This window comes from Clytia hemisphaerica, unplaced genomic scaffold (genome assembly GCF_902728285.1).
Source record: "Clytia hemisphaerica strain Z4C2 unplaced genomic scaffold, Clytia hemisphaerica genome assembly, whole genome shotgun sequence".
NCBI classification, from domain to species: Eukaryota; Metazoa; Cnidaria; class Hydrozoa; order Leptothecata; family Clytiidae; genus Clytia; species Clytia hemisphaerica.
Window position 1 is genome coordinate 3,830,733 of NW_027104101.1, and position 26,609 is coordinate 3,857,341.

The 26,609-nt window shown below is 35.1% G+C and overlaps 2 protein-coding genes across 2 annotated transcripts; one reads left to right on the forward strand and one right to left on the reverse strand.

Moving 5' to 3' along the window:
• Positions 1-1,886: 1,886 nt before the first annotated feature.
• LOC136813134 (twinfilin-1-like) lies at positions 1,887-25,394 on the reverse strand. The gene is made up of 10 exons (XM_067069663.1): positions 25,269-25,394; positions 9,028-9,105; positions 8,461-8,511; positions 8,080-8,207; positions 7,426-7,521; positions 6,883-6,981; positions 6,272-6,397; positions 3,962-4,112; positions 3,551-3,672; positions 1,887-2,607 (listed from the first exon to the last, which is right to left on the reverse strand). The coding sequence occupies exons 1-10, from the start codon at positions 25,291-25,293 to the stop codon at positions 2,452-2,454; spliced, it is 1,032 nt and encodes a 343-aa protein (XP_066925764.1). The 5' UTR covers positions 25,294-25,394; the 3' UTR covers positions 1,887-2,451.
• LOC136812944 (uncharacterized) lies at positions 19,829-21,877 on the forward strand. Its single transcript, XM_067069452.1, has 2 exons — positions 19,829-20,283; positions 20,446-21,877. Exons 1-2 carry the CDS (start codon positions 19,829-19,831, stop codon positions 21,875-21,877), a joined length of 1,887 nt encoding a protein of 628 aa, XP_066925553.1.
• Positions 25,395-26,609: the final 1,215 nt, after the last annotated feature.

Consider the following 26,609-nt stretch of genomic DNA (forward strand, 5'->3'; position numbering starts at 1 on the left):
CAAAAATCGAAAAGTACAGACCATAGATTTTTTTAAATGCCGTGCTTTAAGCTCTTCCAAGCAAAGAAAGTGAATATCGTAAACAAAATATTGCTGCTATTATTTTCGAAAACCCGCGAAAGCTTCTTATTGGTCAAGCGACGAAATTCTATTGTAATGTCACATGACTTAGGTAAGATACCTAACCTCGGCACACTTTTCAGCAAATGCACGCCATCCAGCCCAATGAGTTTAAAGCCCGAAGGGCTAGAGTTCAATCTCTAACCTTTCTCAGGCAAGAAAAAGCGAAGCCTTAAAAAATGCGCCGCATTTTTGACGACAGATTGAATCTAGCAATCCCTTTGTTTACGATTGATATTTTTTTCGAAATTTAGCGGTAAATTTTAGTTTCAATCTGTCATTTGTGTAAAAACCAGGCGATCCGCTCAAGGCCGCGCAACTAGGATTTGTTGGCTTCAAATCCTACCAAGGAGATTGATTTCTAGCCCTTCGGGCTTATAATTCATTGATCTAGCCCTTTGGGCTTTATAAATCTATGGTATGGACTTTGATTTGAGGTGCAGTTTAAAATTGTGGAAAATTCACTTTTAGATATAACAATGTTTTTTAAATCTTTTAGTACGAAATTATTCAATATTAAACGGAATCTACTTCAAAAATTAAGAACAAAATTACTGTACAACAGAAAAATAAAAAAGTAAATTAAAATTAAAACAAATTGCGAGAACAAGCTTACTCTGTGTGTATTCCCAAAATAGTTTGTGTTTTAAAAATTGAAAGTCTCACCAAAAAGTTTGCTTCGATTTCACCAACAATCCTTGAAATCAGTGTAAATATTTGGTTACAGTGAAAACAAATCTTTTTAAAATGAAAGTAAAATTAGGCCGAAAAAGCAAAAATAAATTCTACAAACAAAACAAAAAATTACAAAATTTACTTTAAAAATTACAATTTTCAGAAAAGTTCCTTAACATTATTTCTGTAAATTTTCTATACATAAATTAATTTAAGTGTCAAGAATGTATCCAGGAAAAACCTATCCTGGAATATCTTAAAATCCAAGTTTGGAATTCATAACGGGTGTAATAATTTGTAATACTGAATTTAACATTGGGTAGTTATTCCATCTCTGTTTTTAACTACCGGGTGCACCACAATAAAGTTTCTCTCTTTAAAACTAATTTTCTCGAAATCTAAAAGTTTTAAAAGAACCATTCCTATTTCATTGGAAAGCAGAAAGATAAACTTAAATTTTGATGGGCCATTTATTGAACTTGATTCATTAGATCAAAAGTTAAGCTCAATTGAATAAAAAAGTTACTTTCGGAAAATGCTCAAAAACGTTAAAAATCGACCTATCAAATTAAACATAAGCATGATTTCATGATATATCAGTATTTTCGTTATAGTCATTAAAAATGATAATTAGCTGTCTAAATGACCTTTTGTTATTTAAAGGAAGGTTGAATTTCAATGAAAGGAAGAAAATCCGTCGAAAAAGGCCAAATAATCTGGTAAAATTCATAAAAATACATCAAATATGGGTTTCGAGGTAGATCCAGCCTTACATAGACTTTATCCAGTCTAGAACCAAAAATTTGAGGAAAATTACGGTGAAACTAAATTAAATTGATTTTGATGAAGATTTTAAACCCTTTCGACCCTTCAGTTTCAAAATTTATGTGTTTTGTTACTGAAAAATGCTCTTAATCATGTAAAGGCTAATGCAATTGCCAAATTTAAAGTAAAAATTTGATAGGTCGATTTTTACCGTTTTCGAGCACTTTCTGAAAGTAACTTTTTTATTCAATTTAGCATAACTTTTGATCTAATGAATCGAATTTAATAAATGACCCATCAAAATTTAAGTCTATCTTTCTTCTTTCCAATGATATAGGAGTGGTTCTTCTAAAATTTTTAGATTTCGAGAAAATTAGTCTCAAAGAGAGAAACTTTTTTGTGGCGCACCCGGTAGCTTTGACGCTTTTAAAGGTGAAGATATTCATTAAATTAAATGAATTCATCAGATCGCTATTTAAAAGCAAGCACTAAATTACGGACACTAAGGTCAGCCTCACAGAGTTCTACCCTTCATCTGACAAAGCTTTCTTTGATAAGTTGACAAACGGAGACCCTTCTAGTAGAATTTCAGGAGATTTCCTTAGAGGTTTTTGATGTTTGGTTATGTTAAGTAAATTCAATCATTATGGAAGCAAACATTCGATTTGCGTAAGAGATCGCCTCTACAGATTTCTAAAGTTTGCTTCTATAATGGCGGAAAATGCATAACGTACCAAAACACGAAAAACCTTTGTATGATTAAAATTGAATGAAATCCGAAATGAACCCCAATGTTTGCTAATCAAAACATTGGTATCAGATTTAAAAATCCTGTAGAATTACCCTTACGTGGCTTCTATATAAAAATATGAACTAAACAAAAATATATCTCTAGCTTTCTGCATTAGCAGACGGTTTGATTATTCGTTTAGCTCCTCTTGAGGGTGGCTTTGGTTTTGAGAATTTGGGACGATGTAAATTTTTCTTTGGGTGAAGTTCGTCTTGTAAGAATTCTTCCGTTAATTCACTACCTTCAGATATCTCCAGCTAAAAATATAAATTCAAGTCATCATACGTACAAGGGAACGCAGAAATAATTCGAGTGATAGAGATTTTTGGGGAGAGCTATTTAGACTCTCACAGGTGTACGAAACCATAAATTAGAAATTCAGTCTCTGACTGGGTCCAAAAGTTACCAAATATCAAAGATCGACTCCCTATCCCTCACAGGATCATAAACCCTCGTAATTTGGATCAAAGTTAGAAAGAATTGGCAGAGAATGAGAAATAAGTCTCTCAAAGGGTCATGAAAACATCAAAAGGGGCAAAATTTTCGAAATTCAATCTCTCAAAGTGTCGATTTTCGAACTTTGCGCAGACATCTAAACCTAGTGTACTCCCCCCAGATATTTGATTTGCTTCGAGTTTTCGAGACTTGACTGTTTATAATCTTCTCAAAAAAACGTAGCACTTATATTCCTATTCAGTCCAGTTTCAGCAAATATGCCGCAAATTGAGCTTTATAACGACGGACAAACTAAATCTTTTGTAGGCCACAAAAAATGTTTCAGTAACAAATTATATTTCTTTAAACATGTGTGAAACCAAACCAAATACCCAATAAACACCTTGGACATTATTAACTTAAAACTTCCGTCTATCTTTGCCAAAAAGTTGTTTACATCACAAATAAGGACTCTTCTTGGCTGTACTTAGTCCTCTTATTATACTTTTCGATCTCACCTGATAAAAAAGAATTCCTTCGGAATTGTAAAGATACGGCGTTTAACTAGCTATAAGACGTATCTTCTATGTTGAAGAGGTCAATTTTTGGAGAGTCAAACCCGTCTGGATTTTTAGCAAAGTTTCAGAGATCCCCTAATTTTCCAAGTATATAAGGGTCGCTTATAGGGATGGAAAATATGACCTCTTCAACATAGGGAGTAAATTTATTATTCAGGAATAGCCCTACAGGTGAAAGCAATCTCACCTTTTTAGTGACCTCCATCTTGAGTACGTCTTCACATCCAGAGAGTAGGGTGGCTTTACACGAGGAATACAACATCCTCTCTTTGACTGAACACGCATAACCAGGCATGGAGTAGATGAAAACTGAAAGGGAATTGAAAATAATGTTAAACACTAACTCTTTGATCGACTCTTACTAAAACATTTTTGATTTAAAGGGTACTTTGTTTGACAAGAGCCTTTTTTGAAGAATTGGTAAAAGACCTGAAGCAATAATCTTGAAATTTCTTCCAACAAGATTTATCTATTAAATTTAGGTCTAAAAGTGCGCAACTAAAATCCGCAGCCGGTATTCTACTATAGTACCTAAAAAGTTCTATTTTACTCATGAATTGGAGGAGTAAAGTTCATCATCTTAAGTATGAAGACTGACCTATGGATTCCAGATAATCTCCCTCGTGTGTATGTTTGAACAGAAAGAAATGGTATCTTGGTTTGTCAGTAGGCACTTCTCCTGCAAGCTTGCTGGTTTCGATATCACAAGTTTTCTCAAGGTTGATCATCTCTTTGTTAACATCTATCGACTAAAATAGAACAAGCAACATGCTGAATGGACCTACCTAATGATTAACATCAGATGAAAATAAGAAAAAAGTGACAATAATTGTACAAAAATTCAGAATGGATAAATAAAGATTGTGTGTTGAATAATGTAAAATGGTAAAATAGAATTTCCCCAAATACGAAAATCAATTAAACCATTCAGGCCCAAAAAACCTTTTAAGCTGTTTTTGGCCCAAATTTGCCCCAAAAAAATTTCCTTAAAAATCTGGCTCCGTCACATTTTGGGCATTGCCATTTTGCATCATTGTGCAAAAAATCAGAAAAAAATAATGAGTCAACATTGATAAAAGCTATATTTTCTTATTTGGTTAAAGGGAATTTCCCCAAAAATACGAAAATCCGTTTTTTAAGGCGAATAAGAATTTTCCGGGAAAAACCACTTCAGCCATTCTTTAGAGAATCTTAACCTCCATCTTTGTACAAAAAATCAGAAAAAAGTAATGACAGGATTTTGCAAAGTCCAAAAAATCCTATTTTTAGGTAGTTTTTGGCCCAAATTTGGCCAAATAAATTTTTTCTCAAAAATCGGGCTCCGTCACGTTCTGGGCATTGCCATTTTGCACCATTGTGCAAAAAATCAGAAAAAACTAATGAGCCAATCCTGAGAAAAGCTGGTAACAGACGGACGGACGAACGGACGAACGGACATGGGTTAATTTATAGAACCTCCACCGGGGTACCCGGAGGTAGGTCCAAAAATTGAAGTTCAGGCAAGTGATGAATTCAGTAATTATCTGTTAATTTGTTTCATATATTTTATACACAAACCACGCATACATTGTATCTGTTTAATCATTTTCATTTAAGAACAATCAACATACTGAATGGACCTACCTGATGATGAAAGCTAGATAGCAATAAGGAGAAAAATGAAAACAATCAGTCAGGCGATATAGCGTTTTGCGAAAATGCATAACACATTAAATTTTATCATTAATTGTTGATGGGGGAAGAGGGAAGGGGAGCAGGGAGGAGAGAACTAGAAAGTTCCGGTTGCAAAAATCAGTTTTATTGACAATTGAATAATGCTTAATGGTGGGCATTGTTATCAATAATGTTTTTGTGTGAAAAAAACAAAGAAATAAGGAAAATGTCAAATGAATCTGTAAAAACGGCTATTACCGGCATATTTCCGGCATTTTCAGCCGGAAAAGAAGTCTTCTCAAAAAAACAAACTCGGTCATGTTTTGAGTATTGCGAATACGCATCTTTCTGAAAAAAATCAGAAAAAACTAAGGATGAAAATTCGAGAAAATGTAAAAAACCCGGTTTTTCCGGCATATTTCCAGCATTTTCGGTTGGAAAAAAATGTTTTTCGAAAATCGGGCTCTGTCACATTTTAGCTATTGTCATTTTGCATCAGTGTGCAAAATTTCCTAAAAAAGTACAGCTCAAGAAATTCAAGAAATACTGTCTTTCCGGCGAAAATAGGTTGTTCCGGCGATTTTTGAATACTTCCGGCTTCAAAAATCAATTTTTTTGAAAATTGAAACATGCTTGATGGTGGGCATTGCTATTAATAATGTTTTTGAATGAAAAAACAACCAATTATAAGAAAAAAAATCCAGAAAAACGGTGATTACCGGCATATTACCGGCATTTTCGGCTGGAAAAAATTTTTCTCAAAAATCGGACTCGGCCATGTTTGTTTTGGGCACTGTTAATACGCATCTTTGAGCAAAAAATCAGAAAAAAGTATATATGATAAAATCTCGAGAAAATGCCAAAAAAACAGTTTTTCCGGCAATTTTTTTTTTTCGAAAATTGGGCTCCATCACATTTTGGGCATTGCCATTTTGCATCTTTGTGCCAAAAATCAGAAAAAACTAATGAGCCAATCTCGAGAAAAGCTGGTAACAGACGGAGGGACGAACGGACGGACATGGGTTAATTTATAGGACCTCCGAGGTAGGTCCAAAAAGCAACTTCAATTCGTGGAGACGACGAATAAGAATTCAGTCGAAAGTGTAACCATGTAATCTCTTTAATTTTGACTCCCTTTAAACATCCCCTAAGTTCACGAATAAGCACTGTATATAAAGTCCTTTACCAATGTTTTCCTGGGTTAAAAGGAAGGGATTATGGTCTGATATCAGGAGATATGAGGAGATAAGTTTACCAGTTGAACGTAGGAGACTTCTTTGGAGGCGATTCTGACCAGTTCGTTGATGGCTTCTTCACTCATTGGGAAACTGACCCCTGGAAGAGTGCTGGCTTTGGTGGTGGCAGCAGCGCTAATATGCATCTGTTAGAAAGATTTAATAAGATTTAATATCAGCCTTTTTTACTCAGGGCGAAACTCGCCCCTTGATTGAAGGGATAGTCAGGTGGTTTGGGATATTTGGCATGTGGAATCCTTCTATTGTCCTGAGCCAAAGATCAAAATATTTTTGCCTAAATATTTCCCAATGTCGAGATAATTAAGTTACAAGTTTTTGGCTTTTAGTAAGAAAGAATGGTATTTAACAACGTTAATATCGTGTGAAACCCATTTTCAGAAATTTTAAATTGTGATATCTCGACTTAAGAATATAGTTAGACAAAAAAACTTGGTAATTTTACCCAAAACGACACAAGTTTTCTTCAGGCAGAAAATCTCAAACCATCTGATTATCCCTTTAAGTTTCGTAGATGTCGAGACATGGGTAGAAAGAAGAAAGAAAGAATAGGAGAATCGTTAAGACTTATTGCATTATACCAGTAAATTTCTCCATAAAAAAGGTCACCAACCTGTTTGACTTCTTTCAATTCTTCTTCTTGGTAAGTCATTGGAGCGTCTGCAGCTTTCAAATCTTTGTGCTCTCTGAACCCTCTCAATGTAACATCACTCTAGCAAGAAAAGACAGTCATTACAAACTTAGAAAATTTAAATATAGAAAAAGCAATGGTATCTTTTAATTGACACAATTATTCTAGGATATTTAAATTAATAAATTTAAGGAGATTTTTCTTAGGAGAATTTAAATCCATATGAAAAAAATAAAAACTTGCAAAAAACTCTCCTAGGTTCATTTCTTTTGAAAAGCCAGGAGTGCTCATTAAGAGGTATCAGAAACTAAAAGGTTAATAAAAAGATGTTACGACTTAAGTCGGTGCTTTAGGCTTAATTTTATCACTAGTTTCACTTTAACAAAGAGATTTTATTTAAACTAACCTTCTTGAAGATCATTTTATAGAAGAATTTAACATGAAAATTGAAATAATAGTGATAAAAATAATTATTAATGACAGTAGAAGTTTAACAAAACAAATATAAAGTTTTGGATTACATACTTTTAATGTTGCAAAGATTTCTTCAGTAATATAGCCTCCACCAAACTCCAATTTCATGGTGGTTCGTGTTCCAGCATACAACATTTTCTCCCTAACCTGAAAACAAACAAAAGCATTCCCATTAATGAACAAAATAAAGTACCCCTATATAAGGCTAGCTTGAATTAAGCTGAAATTTGGGACAAGTAACACCAAATAAAACACTTTTTAATGAAACTGTACATTATGTAACTACAATCAAGGTCAGACTTATGTTGTGGCCTTTCTGGGTATTTTAGCATTTGCTGATTTAAACGTTTGGGCGAAACAAATATTTCTATTTGGGAGGGTATACTGGCTTCCAGATTATATTCTCAGTCTATTGGGACCATTCACAAGCTTTTGCATCCTCAGATCTGCTTAGGTCCTATCTTTTTTGCCATATTATTTTGCACCGTTCGAATCTTTTAAGTTTGACTAGTATCATACTTATGATGTGTATTAGGTTAAAATCTAATATATTTGGTCTTGCAGGTCAAATTCATAGTAAATTTCCCTTGCAAAGAATTTTCCTTTAAAAATACATGAAAAAACATTCCTTTATATAAAAGTAACAATGAATAATGAACTAATCTTCCTTAAAAAATACAGACGTTGAACTAATTATCCACATACCTGGGAATCATCGGGTGAGTATGCAATAAACAACCATTCGTATCCAAGATTATTCTTTGTGTCAAGTCGAAAAAATAAATAACTTGGCTGTTTTGCTTCTACTGAATTTGCCAAAATATCATCAAAATCTAGAAGTAATTTTTATTAAGAAAATTATCAATGACTACATTATTATTGTGGCATTTTTTGCCTCTAAATTTGAAATATTTCAAAAGAATATGGTGTTGATATTAGTATGTCAAAGCCTCTTTTACTGGCTAATTTTGATTATTCTTTCTAACTAAAACTGCACAACAGTACTCAGTTGTTGTTAATCACAGAAAGTATTAAACAAAAAAATTCTTCTTGTAAATCTTTTAATAAAGTTAACAAGTGATTTACCTTCTTCCCAGCTTCCTCTGACATCATCACTTTTGATCAAAACAAGCTCCTCTAAAACAAAAATTAAAGATGAAATTTGTTTGGTGATTGATCAATGGTGTCAGCTCCCCAGAAACCTGAAGGGCACCAAAGCCAGGTTGGGAGTTGAGAGCTAAAAATACCCCTAACTGTCTTGGTTGAGGCTCTGGGGGCTCTGAAACTGTTTAACCACCAGAAACTTTAGGACTGACAAAAGAAAAACAAGTGTCTATTCAAAAGATTTATCCACAGAATAGACTCCAGCAATTTTCTCAAGGTGTCCAAAATTAATAGGAGCACCTAAAGAGTGGGCTGAAAGAAGAAAATTAATAAGAGTATCAATAACCTGCTTTAAGGACTACAAATTAGTATCAGTAAATCCAGCTGATTGTAATGCCAATTTTGCGAATACTAAAAATAATTGAAACCCTGGTGAACTGATTGAAAAGTCCAAAGTTAGGTAAGAATTTCATGAACTGAAATAATATAGGCATTTCTAGCCTAGTTCTTATAAAATATGAATGTTCTTAAGAAATGAATGTTTATTACCGTTTGCAATACCAATTTTGATTAGCCGACAATTTCCATCTTTTGCCGAGGATAAGAAAGTCTTTAGCTCTTCTGAAGCTGGTAGTTAATAAAAAATAATTCAAATTTTAGGTTAGCTTTTAGAAAAGAAGTAAATGGGATATAAATGAGCCAAATAGCATAACCATACTAAAGTCTTTTCACGATAAGTGTGCACTCTTTTTTCTTTTGCCTATAACTTTTGAAGGAATTCTTCAATCTTTATAAATTTTTGGTATCATTGGAAAGATATTAGTGAGTGGAACAATTGAAACAATTTGAAATTTAAAAAACTTTATAAAAGAATTCTAAAAATTAAGATGAAAATAAAGAAGAAAAAAATGAAGATCTTGTAGAAAAGTGCTATAACTATCATTTTCACTGAAGTGAATCCTTGATTATGCAACGTCATCACTGCGAAAAAATTTATCAAAAATAATCATTCAGTAAAAATATATCAAACAAAGTTATAATCTGATTGACGTGAGAGATTCTTTGATCTTAGGAGGTCATCACTGTGAAAAAATTTCATTGAAATATTTATTCAGTATAAAGTTATGGTACAAAGTTAATAAGTGATTGACCCAAAAGAATAGCAAAAACCAGTGAAAATGAAAGTTATAGCACTTTTTTACAAGATCTTCATTTTTTTCTTCTTTATTTTCATCCTCATTTTTAGAATTTTTTTTATAGATTTTTTATTTTAAATTGTTCCACTCACTAATATCTTTCCAATGATACCAAATTTATAAGATTGAAGAATTCTTTCAAAAGTTATAGGTAAAAGAAAAAAGAGTACACACTTACCGTGAATAGACTTTAAATATTACGAAAGAGCTTTTATTAAGTTTACAAATAAGTTGCAGAACAAAGCAACATACAAAGCAGATAAACTTTTCATAGTGTCATCAATCAGTTCGTGAATCACTCAACATGACATTGTCTTCAGAAAGTGACATCCTTAGAATCACAGATTTAAGAATGGTGTTGTGATATTTATTTATAGCTACAAGTCAAACAAGACACCAGAACGCCATGGGCCCAGAAATAAAGGGTGCATCTTTGTATCATTTTTGTACTGGGTGTTTTAGAAAAAAGTTCACAAGTTTAAAGTTAATTTGTGAAAAAATAAATCCAAACTTTTGGCCATTTGAAGGAGGAAAGACTAAATTTAACTTTGAGCTATCAAGTATCATACTTTAAATTAAAAGTAAAATTACAAAGAAAATTCGGAAAATTCGAAAAATTCTCTTTCGAAAAAGGATCAAATTCAAGCTTACAAAACACTGGAAAGAAAAGCTTTTTTGATACGTTTTTAATGCCTTAAGCTTAAGGTTCGAGGGCCTTTCCAATGTTTTGATTATCAAAAGAATAGAAAAGAATCACTAAAATCAATTATAATTATAACTATACTTACTATTTTTGCTATAGCTTCTAGGCAAAAAACAGTAAAAAAGGCACAAATATTATTGCAGAATGCTGCACATTTGCTCAAGATCGCGAGTGCACAACTCGGAAAAAGTCCAGTGCAGGTACAAGATTTGAGGTTTTCAAGTGCAAGTGCAGATGATTTTTAACCCCACCCTGTGGCAGAGTTCCACTATTTTATCCGCGAGTGCAGCTAATTTTAGCAATTTTTTGCCTTTTTGAACTATACCTTGTTCGGACCAAAATTTATCAGGTGTGCTTATGAGGGGGGGGGGGGGTTTGGCTCATTATGCCGGTCCAGGTCGTCGTTGGTTGGGTAACCAACTTTCGAATGTTGTTGTGGGTCGGGTCGTCAACTTTCGAGAGTTGTCATGGGTCTGGTGGCGCCCTTCAAGAGTCGTTGTCCGACCAGGAAGTTGTTGGGAAGGACATCGTGGGAGCCTCACTTTCATTTTATTTGTCCTCAATTTAATCTACCCTGAATGGTCCTAAATACGACAGCCCTGCCTAAATCCGACCCCCCAAAATAACTACTATGAAAAAAGATTCTATGTTTACAAACATTCCCTCTCCAAGTTGAACAATAAACTATTGCCAAACCCCCCACCCCTCATATGCACTCTTGTGCAGAACTAGGCTGCGCGCATCCCCAGAATTTATTTTGTTATAGGGATGCGTATCGTGTATGAAATTCTCATCCGAGAGTTACCTCAAATTTGGGGTAACCAAAATTTGCATAAATTTACATAATTTCGTCATATCCAATCAAAGAAAGAAAAAAATGAAGTCATTGTGCTGTTGTTTTCATAATTATCAATTTTCATTCATTGAACAAAGAAAAAAAGAAGTCATTGTATTGCTATGACGCATAATCAAAAAAGAAAAAAGAAAAGACGGGGGTAAGTTGGGACAGAAATATTTTAGACGATACGCATCCCCTATATCAAATCATATCAGAGGGGATGCGTGCAGCCTAGTGCAGAACTTGGTATCGTAACTTGGTCTAATGCCGACATCACTCCTCTAATTTCAACACCCTTTTTATCTGCTGAAATTAATAGAAAGGTTCTTCAATGGGAATCAAAACTATAAAGTGCACTTACAAACATCAATACCGTCAACTGCTCTAACTTGGGACGATTGGTCGAAACATGGGACTGGTTGATATCTGGCCTGTATTTTCACCTACTGTTAAATCTCATTGACAACAAATTTGTTTTGATAACTTCACCAAGTTTATCAATCATACTTCTTCGTTCCTCTTAGACCCAACTCTTCATACAAAAATTATTGGAAACGCATGTTTGGACTTTGTACCTTATGCTGCACTCAAGCACTTAAGCCAAAGTCCCATAAAAAGGAGGGACAAAAATCAGTTTTTTGAAGTTTGCAAAAAAATGCCAAATAGAAGATCTTTCAAATTCGGTATGTGAATAGAGCAGTAAAAAGTACAACTTTTGTATTTTTCCTTTTTTTGCAAAAGTTCCAGGCATGAAATTAAAGGGATAATGATAATTGAATACTATCCATTGATGATCCGCGGATCTTCCACGTGGCGTTTTTTTGCAAACTTGAAAAAACTGATTTTTGTCCCACTTTTGCGGTACTTTAGCTTAAGTGCTTGCGGCTTGCGTGCAGCATAGAGTAGTCCAAATATTTCCATAATTTTTGAATGAAGAGTTAAGTCTACACTGGTAGCCTTGTCATACTTCTGGCTGCAGCTCAAACTACAGAAACTCTCCAGATGTTTCTAACTGACTGGACCAGCAGCACATCCCCATACCCTTTATTCTTTTGTCCCAAAGTGCACCCCCCCCGGGCGGATGATTGCAAAGCGATCAAATTTATGACAGTCGGAACCACTACATAGAAATGGCAACTATTGCCTTAACGGGAAATATTTCCCAAACAGGAAGGTGAAAAACTTTCTGAAATGGACAGAGTTTCCGAATCTGGAAGTTAACCAGTTTCCCGATCGGGAATGTGACCTCTGCGTAACCGGAAATGGTCGTGGAAGGTTAATAACTGATGCCTATTGTAAAAGAGGGTGGAAAATACCTTTCACCAGGTAGTTAAGAAATCCATCCAATTAAAAACTTCCCTATTTGGAAACTTTTTCACGATCGGGAAACAAAAATCTGCTTTGTTTACAAAATTCTATTTCCTGTTCGAGAACAATGAAAATTTCCTGACCAAAACGGGAAACAGAAAAGTGATGAAATTTTCAATCTGGATTTTCAATCATTTCCATGTAGTTGTTCCGACTGTATGAGGGAAAGCAGTTTTATAGTATACTATAGTAGAGACTTTTACTAAAACCAAAGCAAACCAAACAAAAGGTCCAAAAACTTGAATCTTGAATCTTATAATCGTCCTCTTTGTTGACAGTGTTACATCAACAAGCACCTTCTTCTGCTAAATCACGTATAAGGTGCAAGACATTTGTTTCTTTTTTTTTCCTTTTGATTTGTTTACAATGTTTCTTTTAGTTTTTCCTCTTTGTCTCTTTTTTCTATTTGGAGATTTAGAAATTGATTTGTTTGTCTAATGATGTTAAGATCGTCCGTTTCCTTCAAGCATGCTACTGTCAATTCAGCAAGAGCTGTTGTACTTCTACATGCTATCATGTGTTCAGTGCTTTCTTTCTCCTCACATAGCCTGCATGTTCTCTTCCTTCCAAAGTTACTACCAACATCAATCATTTCAAGCCTCCTTCTCATTGTTTCACTAGCTTCCTTTACTCCCATTTTATTTAGATAACTTTTTCTTTCAAACCTTTGTCCACTTTGATGCCTCATCTTTCTCATTTCTTTTTCATCCAACTCCCTTTCAATCTGCTCAGCAATTTTCCTCTTTATTGTTTTCTTCCATAGTTCTTTCTTGTATTCCTTAGCAGTGTTCAAGTCTACCCCAATGTCTCTAGCAATTCTTCTTGTCTCTGATGCCCAATTATTGGTCCAGGGTTCGAAATAACGATATTTAGGTGGTTGGACACACTGTCCGATCAAAAATTGATTTGGGTCGGACATGTCCTAAGGCTTTTAAAGTAAAATGGGTCGGACATGTCTGATTGATTTTTATGTGGGGTATACTTCAAGTCTAATACAAGCTTCTGATAGAATTTTACATTGATCACGAAGAAGCTAAACAAATGTCAATTAATGGTCAGAAGCCCATGATTTTTACTTGAAGCATACTTTCATTTGTTGAGAAAAAGCATCACACAAAATGAATATCTAACACTAATGATCGCAACTTTGAGAGTTTTTGTGTGTAAATAAAGAAGTTACTAATTCTATGTAAATTACAATTTCTTTTGGAAATTTCACAACGCATCTGACAAATTTTTCGAAGGCACCTAAAGTAATTGGGTCGAACATGATGTCCGACTAGAATCGATTTGGGTCGGACATTTCAGCAATTGGGTCGGACAATGTCCGATGTCCGACTGTTATTTCGAGCCCTGTTGGTCTTTGCTGTTTCACCTGGTTTCACTGCATTCCTGGTCCTCTATCACCACTTTTCCTAATCTGTCTTTGGCTGACGTTATAAGGTTTTGATAGAGCATCATTCTGTGATAGACCACCTTCTTTTCAATCGGCCATATCCCAGTCTTTTTCAGGATGCCAAAGTAAGATGTTGATGATGGCATTCTTAGTATGGACTTAAGTATTCTCGCTTGGATTTTTTCTAATCCTTCAATCTCTTTTTTGTCAATCCTTGTCCAGCATTCCAGGTTGTATATCAGAGTTGGGACGACTGTTCTCTCATAAACTAGCAGTGCTGCATCTGTGGACATTGATCCCAACCATTCTTCCTTCACTGTTCCTTTCAGCTCATTTAACATAGCCCAACTCCGTCTTTCAATTTCCTTTAACTGCTCAGAAAGTTTGCCATCTTCTGCGATCCAGTTGCCTAAGATTTTGTAGCTTGTAACTCTTTCAATTTTTCCTCTTTTGACATCCATATCCAGCTCTTGAACCTCCTCTTTCCTCTTTCCGGTTTTAATTATCAGGTAATTTGTTTTTCCCGTGTTGAAAGTGAAGCGGTTCATGCTCCATTATTTGCAACTTTCTCCCAACACACTTAACCAATGAGGGAGTCCCTGCAGCTGTAATATCATCTACGTAAGTCAAGGGGGCTATAGATAGGTTTGGGCTGACTACTGTTCTTGCGTCTTCTCCAATTTCTGCTATCTTTGATGTGTTGCAGCAGCACAGCAATGGTCCAAATATTGTACCTTGCTTGACTACTTCCTCAACCTGAAATTCTTCGGTCTCTCCACAAGGTGTCAGAACCGTCATTTTTGCCCTTTGGTTTAGCTGTTTTAATAGTTGGGTCTCTCTCTCTCATGCCACAGTCCTTCAGGTCTACTAGACAATCATCCAGCCAGAGTTGGTCGAAACACTTTTCTGCATCGACACAAATAATGTAGGTGTCTCTTCCCACCTCCCTGTTCTTGTCTAGTACCACCATCAGTGCTAGCCAGTCGTCCTTGGTTGATCTCTCCTTTTGTCCACCGTTCTGGAATTTGTTTATATTCAATTTTGACTCTGCCTTGTTAACCCTTTCCGTGCCGATGTCGTATACATCCGACATGCAAATTTTCACTCTACTTGCCATTGTCGGATATATCCGACATCAAATTTTTTTACCTAATTGCCGAGGCCTTTAAAAAAGAGGGAGCTCTATTGCCCAGAAATCAGCTTTTAGGAAAATGGTTTTCTTATTTGCCAATGTCGTATATATCCAACATAAAAAAATCCAAATAGTAATAGTGACAGTATATATTAAGTGCTCAAAAGATTTATTTCAGGTTTATTTTAGTCTATCATAAAATATATATAAAACAAATGTCAAATACAAATGTCAAACATTGGCAAATAGGAATAAAATATCCTTGTCGTATATATCCGACATGCGGCAACACGAGTTAAAATTTGCATGTCGTATATATACGACATCGGCAAATCAGGTTACTAAAAAAAATTACCCCTCGGCAAATGGATTGGGGTACGAAAACAAGGTAACGGCACGCAAAGGGTTAAGAGCAATTGCACCTAAGAAAATCCCTGAATCATCTAAAGTGGGATCATTGATGTCTTGGATTTTTTTCTTTTTTAGATATGTTGTGGGGGATCATGGGTGGAACAAAATTCCAAAATTTGAGCCTCAGAGTTGAAGCCGTTCCCGAGATATAGCATTTTGAAGTTTCAAAAATTTTGTCTAAAATACAGACCGGTAATTTACAGACCAGAATTCCAAATTGCTATAACTCCTTATTGGTAAGTCTAAATGACATGAAATTTTGCACAGATACACAAGACCATAAAAAGTTTCTAAAAACAAAAACAAAAATTAAAATTGTTTTTCCAAAATGGCGGATATTTGAAGCCAAAGTTTTGAACTGCTTGAAAATACCGGTTGGATTTGATTCTCAGTTATTCCCGGCCCGAGATTCCAAATTGAATTTCTTTTTCAGATCCTGAAAGATCAATCCTTTAACTACCAAATATCAAAAATCTGTCGTAGAGAATTCATTTTTGACTCAATAAATCAATTTTAAAGATGACCTATATTTTCCGAAAATTCCCTAGCAACGCCCTAGCAACAAGGCTTTAACAGGCTACTCCATGTACTGGAAGGCTCAAAAACTGGTTTTAAGGATTGACAGCCCATTTATGGACAGTTGTGATCATAAACTGATCAAATTATTAGAGGATATTCCTCTACAGGCTGCATCATTTGAGACGTGCGATAGCACGCGCACACCTCCACACACACCTAAAATGTCTGAGGAGTGCGATCAATCACACCCCATTAAGTTAGTTTCACAACTGAAATTTGTGCATAGCATTCCTTATCACACACCTAAATTACTAAAATCAAGGCTTTAGGAGTGTGATTGACCACACACCTGGAGTTTTCAAATGATGCAGCCTGCCTCTATATGCAAAAGAAATTCATAATTTTCACTGCCTGCGATGATATTAAGAGGCATTTTTTTAAGAGTCTTCAGGGTGTGGTACCTTATCCTCTTGGATTTTGATGAAATTTTGACCAAATGATCTATCACACAAGAAAATAAGACCCTGAAAATTTCACCTTGATATCTCACTTAGTTTTGAAGATACAGCGTCTCAAAGATAGGCTACTAAGCAAAAATTGACCCCTAAATTTCATGAACTCTGGTGAGGAGCAGATTTAGAAAAATTTTTATTCAAGTATATACATTAGAAAGCTGATTTATATACAGTGGATTTCAAGAACTTTTTGTAGGGTATCAGAAAAAATCAAATTGAGTCTCCAAAATTTTCCCCGAAAATCTTTAGCACCTCCTGTAGAGGGCTTCAGACTGCGTAATCTGGGTTTGGAAGCACTTTTAGCTGGCTGCTGATAGTCCTCAAGACTTTTTTAAAGCAAACTTTTGACCTGGAGTGGTTTACTGGTGGGTTTTGGCCACAAAAACAACATTTTTCAGGATTTCCATATTTGCGTAACTGTCAAAAATGGCCGAAAAAATTGCTATTTTGGCAGATCTGGAGCAAAATTCAAGATGGCATCTTTTTGCAGCAACAACAAAAATTTTTGAAACTTTCAGCAAGGCTTCCTTAGTAGGTCTAGTTTATAGCCTCAAAAAATCTCAGTGGGTTTTTGAAGTCTCTTAAAGATATGATTGATTGAAAATTTGCTTAACTTTGTTGTTTTTTCCCTCTTAAAATGCTAAATCAGGCCCACTTAAGGGCTCTAAAGGTTAATTTTTGTCAAAATATTGGTTGATCTTCTCTAGCCAACTAATCATAGGCATTAAGGGAACAACTGTAAAAGATTTCAGGTCATTTTCATCAACAGATGACATTTTATGACTGTTTCTTTATTTTTAAGTACAGAATATGTAAAAAAATGCGAGACTGACATCTGGCCTTTCCTACCATTCCAGGGCCTATATTTTCAGGAAAAGCCTCAATCTTTCACAGTTTGGAGAATATTACTCTTAAATATTAGCAGGTTACTTCAACTAAATGGGTTTAACAGTACTTAATTCCTATTCAAAAACTTTTTAGAATCATTCAGAAATCCTACTTTGACAATAATTTGCGCTTTACCGCAAAATTTCTAAGTTCCAGTGTTGTGATTAACTTTTAGACTGTCCAATATCTCTATATTTGTGTACACTAACAGCCTTACTTGTTGATTCTTAAATAACTAAGCAACATTAGTAGGGTGATATTTTATGAGATACTGCAAACAATGATGTTTAAATCTTCTGGACAAGAAATATTGGACAGTCTAAAGCTAATAACGACACTTGGACTTAGACATTTTGAGGAGTCACCAGAGTTCATGAAATTTAGGGGTCAATTTTCGCTTAGTAGCCTATCTTTGAGACGCTGTATCTTCAAAACTACGTGAGATATCAAGGTGAAATTTTCAGGGTCTTATTTTCTTGTGTGATAGATCATTTGGTCAAAATTTCATCAAAATCCAAGATGATGAGGTATCACACCCTGAAGACTCTTAAAAAAATGGCTCTTAATATCATCGCAGGCAGTGAAAATTATGAATAATCTTTTGCATATAGAGGTATCCTCTAATGATTTGATCAGTCTAGGATCACAACTGTCCAGAAATGGACTGTCAATCATTAAAACCAGTTTTTGAGCCTTCTGGTACATGGTGTAGCCTGTTAAAGCCTTGTTGCTAGGGTGTTGCTAGGGAATTTTCGGAAAATATAGGTCATCTTTAAAATTGATTTATTGATATTTGGTAGTTAAAGGATTAATCTTTCAGGATCTGAAAAAGAAATTCAATTTGGAATCTCGGGCCGGGAATAACTGAGAATCAAATCCAACCGGTATTTTCAAGCAGTTCAAAACTTTGGCTTCAAATATCCGCTATTTTGGAAAAACAATTTTAATTTTTGTTTTTGTTTTTGGAAAATGTTTATGGTCTTGTGTATCTGTGCAAAATTTTGGAATTCTGGTCTGTAAATTACCGGTCTGTATTTTAGACAAAATTTTTGAAATTTCAAAATGCGATATCTCAGGAACGGCTTGAGCTCTGAGGCTCAAATTTTAGAATTTTGTTCCACCCATGAACCCCCACAACATATCTAAAAAAGAAAAAAATCCAAGACATCAATGATCCCACTTACAGATTTTCTTAGGTGCAATTGCTCTTAGTAGTACTTTCTCAAACACTTTGCTGACCGTATTGGTCAGAAAAATTCCTCTCCTGTTCTTCATTTCTGTCTACTTTCCCTTGTTTTTATATATTGACTTGACGGTTACTTTTTCCCACTGCTCTGCTCTGGTATAATCATGTTCCTGAAGATTTCGTTGAATATAATTTTCAGTGATTTGATCATCTCACCACCTCTCCCTCTTTCAGTTAGGGAAACCATCCAGGATCCTGCCATTCTATAAGCCAGCACAAACTAAATGCCAATTTTAAATATAAGTTTCTTACTATTTTCCATCAATAGACGAGTTCGGGGTGACGTCACATGTTTTTACTTACCAGTCCCCTTGCGGTTTCGGGGGCAAAATAAAAACAAATCACAGCGCGAGCCAGGTACTCTTAGGTGCCAAATAAACGGGGGGTTCGAATAAACGGGGGGGTTGGAAAATTTTCGAAATTTCAATAAACGGGGGGGACCGTCCTAATTGCCGGGGGGGTTGGAAATTGTACTTATGAAAACCCAAAAATAAGGTAAATATAGGCTAAAATCAGGCTTTTTGGAGCAAAATAAGGGGACTTCTTTTAGCCAACTGAAAATATTATTTAAAATTAATAAACGGGGGGGGTCCTAATAAGGTCCGGGGGGGTTGGAAAATTTTCGAAAAATTAACAAGCGGGGGGGGACCGTTTATTTGGCACCTAAGAGTAAAGTTCTGTAAAAATTAGGAAGTCTTTCAAGGAATCCAAAAGTATTGAGTCACCATTTTATTGTGTGCTGCTTCTAATGTCTAACATCTTTCTGTTTTCTGTCGAACGAGTTTGTTTTTAAAATTTGCCTCGCTATTTTAGATCTAAACTTAGTTTACAGGAAAAAAAATTCATGGGAAGTTAAGACTATTCTGATTGTAAACATTGGATAATAGACCAATCAAATCGCGGAATTAGCCATGATTGACAGATTGCTTGTCTTAATGGTCTATCTACACAGTGAAGCTTTCTCGTACCCAACTTAACCAAAACATTTAAGCTGTCAAGTAGGGGCATGTTTTTTAACCTTGGTGATATACTTTCTTGTAGTATAGATATATCTTTAAAAAGATTCCCCGCGAAAATTTTTTTTATGAACACACATGTTTTCATCTTCAATTTCTTTCCATCCCTGCTTCTGATCAACATGGCTGCATGGGATGTAAAGTCTTATTCTTCGTATTATAAAGATCTTGAAACCGAAGACAAAGAAGCATACAAGAAAAAACTAACATTGAATAGCGGGAGACTGCTGCCTGATCCTTTTTCGATTGAAGATGATCGATGGAAACAAGATGAAACTTTAATGCCAGACATTGCTTATGCAGACATCGTGTTTTACTTATTGGAAACTCCTAGTGAGTATACAAGGGACAAAATCAGGTGTTATAAATCATTGGAAGCTTGGAACTTCTTCGTGTGCGGACATGTGCAAGATATATTTATCTATAAATCCAAAAAGAAGACGTTTGACTTCGTCTTCCTCAAATCATCGGTATTGCCTAGTCAACGCCAAGGGCAAAAGGAAGAATTATATGATACATGGTGTGTCATTCATAAGACTGGGTGGATTCTAACTGGAAACTGTACATGCATGGCCGGGTGAGTTAAAGTTTAGCCTATCATAAAATTTAGAAAAAATCCCCTTTTTCCCCATTTCATAGTCTAACACAAGGAAGAAGCATCTCCAAAATGAATTAATATTCTGACAAGCATTATACACATAATTATTCAACTAAATTCTTTAATGTTTGTAATTTTTAGCCTTGGTGGTGCATGCAGTCATTTCGGTGCAATGCTCTTCAAGCTGGAAAAAGGATGTGAATTGAATCTTAACAAAGAAAAAGCCTGTACTAGTATCCTATGCCAGTGGAAGAAGTCACGAAAGAGATGTCACCCTGCCCCATTGAAAAGTATGTCGTTCAAAAGACCAAAAATTGCAAACCCTACACCTGAAATTGATGAACCTTTCAATGGAACCCTGACAGGATTTTCTTCAGCTGACCCAGTAAAATTTTGCACTGAAACACAAGAAAATATGCTACGAGAACTAAAGCAAATATCTCCAAAGGCAGCTCTTCTTACATGTGTTAGTATTGAACTTGATTCTGAGACAGAAAGTGAAGGAGAATCTACTGATACTGCTGACGAGTCAGAGGGTAATGTGATTCCTGAACTGTTAACAAGTTTTTTCGACCCTTGTAGCATAAATTATTCAACTGAAAAGTTACAAAAAAGATGTGAAAAAACCTATCAAAACTATGTACAAATTACAAATAAAAGACAGTACGAAAACCTGAAAAATATTACAACCACCCAAAGTGAAACAGACTCCTGGAAGATGTACCGAGCTGGTAGGATTACATCCTCCAACTGTCATCAGGCTTTCACCTTCAAGTTTGAAAAGCCTGCAAGATCAACTATTGACAAAATAATGCAGTACAACCGATTTGAAGGTAACGAGTCCACTAAATATGGCAAAAAATCTGAGCCTGAAGCTTTCAAATCTTATGTTGAGCAGATGAGTTTGTTACATGAAGATTTTAAGGCAACCACTACAGGTCTGCATATCAATGAAAAATTTCCATATTTAGGTGCCAGCCCTGATGGATTGACTGAGTGTAAATGTTGTACTGAAGGACCTGGTCTCGTTGAAATAAAATGTCCCAAAATGTGTGAAAAGCAAACTCTGACTAAATATCTTGAGAAAAAAAATGGCCCAATCAAGAATGGAAAAATAAATGAAAAACATGATTACTATTTCCAGATGCAATTACAAATGCTAGTAACGAAAAGATCTTTTTGTGACTTCTTTGTATGGTCTAGCGTTGAGACTAAACGTATCCGTGTCAAAAAAGATGAAGAATTTTGCAAAAAATTAAAAAACAAACTTGAACAAGTATTCCTTCGAGTTATCCTTCCTGAATTGATCACAAGAAGCATGGACCCAAATAATGTTAACCTAAACAAACTATTTTGCCTTTGTAAAAGGCCAACCTTTTGCCCAATGATTGCGTGTGATGGAGTCTCGTGTGAAATTGAATGGTTTCATTATTCGTGTGTAAACCTGACAAGAAAACCTAGTGGTGACAAAAAATGGTTTTGTCCTGATTGTCTCAAGAAAAAAAGGCTGGTAAAAAAAAACCCAAAGATAAAAATCACTAAAAAACAATTTAATAAAAATAAAAAACTTTAAACTTTGAAAAACTAACATATTGAAATGTAAATATATATTCATACTATATATATACAATGACTTTAAACAATATAGATAATAGTTTATATCATTTTAGATTCAGTATTTACATTTTAAGTAACTATCTTTTTGTTCATATTAACTAACCCAGCAATACAAACCATTATCTCATCCAGCAAATCAACCTGTGTCAGTGGTATTCTTGTATTTATAAGATTAAATTTTCTCATCCTTCCAATAACACGTTCAATATGAATACGCACTCTTGCAATGTATCTGTCCCAATCAACCTCCTTTTTTGGAAGTTGTTTCTTTCCTTTGGTAAAGGACGGAATTATCAATATACCACCATGATAGGCAACTTCCTCACTAACGGTAAATCCTCTGTCAGCAAGGACTTGGTCTCCATTTTCTATATAATCTAAAAAACCACATTTTATGGTGATTTCTTTGTCGGACACACGACCTCCCCAACCATTTGATAAAAAATTAACAGCCCCAGTGGGTGAACAACTCACAAAGTACTTTATTGTGTTTGTGTTTTTGTAATTTGACCAAGTCCTTGCTCTTGTGTTTAAGTCAAATGGTCGGTCAATGAACACTTCTGTGCAGTCAATGATGGCAACACATTTGGTAAATTTTCCTCTAAACACTTTTGGGAGGTTTTTTCTCAAAGCCATTTTTTCAGGCCAATAGATCAGGTTGGTTGCGCAAAACTCTGCCAGTTTGGTGATGCAATGTCGAAAAATTCTGGAAACGGTTCCCGATCCCAGACCGAAACGATATGCAAGATCCTGGTTGGTTAGCCCTCTTCTCAATTTCACTAGAATTAATAGTAAATGGTCCTCCAACTTCAACTTCTTACATACAATCTTTTTAGGACCATACTTTAAGAGCCATTCAAAAAGGGGTTTGGTAAGGCCAGTGTAAAATAAAATCATTTTTGGATTATTCTTTATATTCGAATATCTGAAAAATAACTTTCTTAATTTCTTAATGATGGATTTGAAACGCTGGCTTTCCTGCATTCTACGGATGGAGTCATTTTGATGCTTTTGTGTGAGAAAGATCAGCTTTTAATTGGTTGTTATCTCGAGTCAACAAAAAATTTGCATTTTCTAACTGTCGGATCTTTTCGTGTAAGGAGGCAACATCAACTTGGGACTGTTCCATTTCCATTTCTGAAAAAGAGTTTAAAAATAAAAGGATCATTTAAACATATTTATAGTAGGTATAAAACTCATCATAGCCTTTTTAAAATGAAACACACACTCTTTTAATTCAATTTTATCCCCCTAAAACTTGCAAATAAGTATAACCATAAAAACCACAATGCCACTTCATTTGATTGAAGAGGATATGCTTAAATGAACCCTCCAGATTTGTATACAATCAGACAATACAAGACAAAAACCTAACACAAACAAAATTATGAAAAACAGCTGGCTGTGAGAGAAAGAGAGGAAAATTCTCTAATTTTAAAATGCTGAGTGAGCAAATAAATAATAATAGGACATTGATACGATAATAAAAAATTAATTACCTGAATTTTCTTCGGATGGGAACTGATCTTCATTGGTGTTGTGTTTGTCAAATTCTTCTTCAGGTTGTACTTCCAAAGATCTGCGTTTGTTGATACGTTCTTGGCGTTTAAGTTTTATCTGCTGTTGAGAATTTGAGACTTTCGTGTGGGTAAATATTGATGGAACATAATCAAAATGTGTTGGGTCATTTGATTTTCTCCCTGAGATTAGAAAAAAAGAAATATTTCAATGAGCTGATATATTCTGATTATACTAGCCTTCATTTTAGTTCAACTCTAACAATGCTAAGCAAGCATTAAGCATTATACTGCATAAAAGACAGTATTTGTCTTTTTTCTTTCACCTAATTTTCAGTCAAAATCAAGCAGAAACTTTAATGGCCAAAATAATTAACAGTAAAAAGAATAAGCAAAGGTAATTTACCAACCTGAAATGAAGTGGGCACTACACAGTCTTGCATGTTCCAAATCCTCTTGACTTCCCCAATCTTTTCTTTTGAGAGATTGTATCCATTTTTGTCTGAGTGTTGTTTCTTTTTTTGGAAAACGATAAAAAACCAAATCTGGATGTGTTGACTTTCTATGTGTACAGCCAAAAGCACAACATGAAGGCATGACTCAAGTTTTGAATAAAACTGTTGTTTTTTTGTTATCTTAAAGTTTGAAAGTTGCAGATAAATGTCCTTCTTCTTGCTTCGTTTTGCTTGTGTTGAGTTATCAAAATGGCGGCGACTCGCAATGTTTTGCCCCCAATTTGTTTTTGAGATTCGCGCATGCGCAGCGGGATGTAAACAAACAGCGATCGGAAAGCCGTCTATAACAACCAAAAACATTGCTACTTCCCAAAGCTGGAGACCAAAACAAATTATCTTCCAAGATTATGGCGCCCTTTTGGATCTATTGTTATGGCCATCTAAAATAGACCTTTTTTCAAAGAGAACGTCCTGTTGAATAATTATGTAGTCCAGCCATAAAAACAATGATAGAGCCATGCATAATTACTGTATCATGCATATTGTAATAATTATGCATGGTTTTATCATTGTTTTTCTGCTGGACTACATAATTATTCAACAGGGTGGCCTCTTTGAAAAAAGGTCTATGGTGGAAAGAGTTGCGGAAAGACAGGGGCGCCCGCTAGCTTCGAGGATGGTAACGCCAAAACGCCCAATGTGATCTTCCAACAAAAAGCGAGTTAGTTACCGCGCGAGTTACGTCATACACTCCACCGCAGCGCACAACGAACGGTGTTTTTAGTGAATATCAATAATTATAAGAATATCTTATGTGCTTAAATTCAGTAAACTTTGAGTGCTTCATTGAATATTAAGAAGATAAGAAGATAAAAAATGCGCTGGATAATTTCCATTGTAACAGTTTGGTCAATCATTGCTGAAAGTTTGAAAAAAAATTTCCAACGCAAAAAAAAACTTCAGCCAATTAAAAGCACAGTGTGCTTATATTTACTATGTTTGCTACATTGTCTAGGCTAAAAAAAGTGCGAAAAGACACGAACTTCATTTTTTAATGAGTGTTGTTATGATTTTTTAGATCGCGGTCGCGTACAGAAACTCGCCAAATGTTCCTAACTGTCTTTCAACATCTCATTCCTCCATCCTCCAGAATCAGGTGCTTTTCTTCTTTTCAGCTTTCTTACTAAGTCATTTATCTCTTTCTTGGTTACGGTTAGGGCTTCCTGTGTATTTGCCTATTTGCCACTTCTTTCATTCATGCTTTTGATCTTTTTCTCTACTGTCGATTCTGATTTCATTTGGGCTTAAATCTCTCAAGGGTAATGCAGAAAAATGATAAATAGAAAAAAGAATAACTTTCAAATAAAATATTTACCTTGAATTCCAGTTTGATGAGACATGACGAGAGCAGAAAATATGATTTTGTAGCCAGTCAAACAGTCAAAGGGGAAGGTATCGAAAAATTCTTTCACTACTCGTGCTACTCTTTTTGTTTAGCCTCAGTTTCATCCAAAAATTTGGACCGGGTAGTAAAAACAGCGGAAACTACTTTTCACCGCGGGCATTTCTTTCTTTTTTCAACGATTTTTTTCCCTTTTTCTTCAAGTTTCTTGCAACTCTTGCTATGACTATGATGTTCCATATTCCATAGATTGCATGGGACAACGAACTTGATAGGGGTGGGTAAATACTAGAGGCTTTATACTTCTACTCCCCTTATAGGCGGAGCCCCCCCCCCCATCGGTAAGTCTAATCACGATATCTATCACGCAATTTTTCGTCTTTAATCACGATCACGATAATCGGCAAAAAATTTGGATAATCACGCATCACTTTTGAAGGGTCCGAATTACGCATCACGGGTCAGAAAATCTTTCTAGTCACGATCACGTTTTGACCTCTGATCACGCAATCACGAAAAAGAAATTTCCAAATCACGTAATCATGCTAGAAAAAAGTCCCTATCACAACATCACGAAAATCGCTTGGGGGCCTCTTCTTCTAATAGGAATTGCAGACTTCAGAAAGCATTTTTCTAAAAACAGACCCAAATGGATACCAAGCAACAAAAGTGTAAGATCGAAAGCAGCCGGCAGAAACATACCACCAAGTTTGTGCATGTGTGTTTTTCAGCGACGGAGAGGGTAAAATTGTAATTTTTCTACATCCTGACTGATGACGATGTTGAATCAACACTTTTACTTACCATCCTCAATTTTGCGAGTCAGGGCTGCGGGTTATTCCAAACTGCTTCAGTTAATTTACCGTCCTCAAAAGTGCAAATACATAAACTCGCTACTCTCGAGAAGACATCGAAAAAAGGTCGTCCTTTAGATCCACCTTACGCATTTGTAACATTAAAAATTACTACATTTTTAAATAGACGTATTGGTCGAATGAAGCCTCCAAAAGTATCCTCAGTATGAGCGACCATTAGAGAGTACATTGACGAGTCAAAAACTGAGCTGTTATCCTTACATAGAGCAAGTTTGTTTTATGAGGTGGAATGCATTAAAGTCATAAAGGTTTCAGTGACCATGCAAGTTATGGTACACTAGACCTTAGATTTGCTTTATTCTTGGCAACAAAAGTTAAATAAAAAGGGCCGCGCCACATAAGTAGCAGCGTTTTTGGAGATTGGGAGGATCTCCGTTCTGCATTATTTGAGAATGTGAACCGATGAAAAGAAATTCTCTTCTGCCTTGTCTAAAAAGAA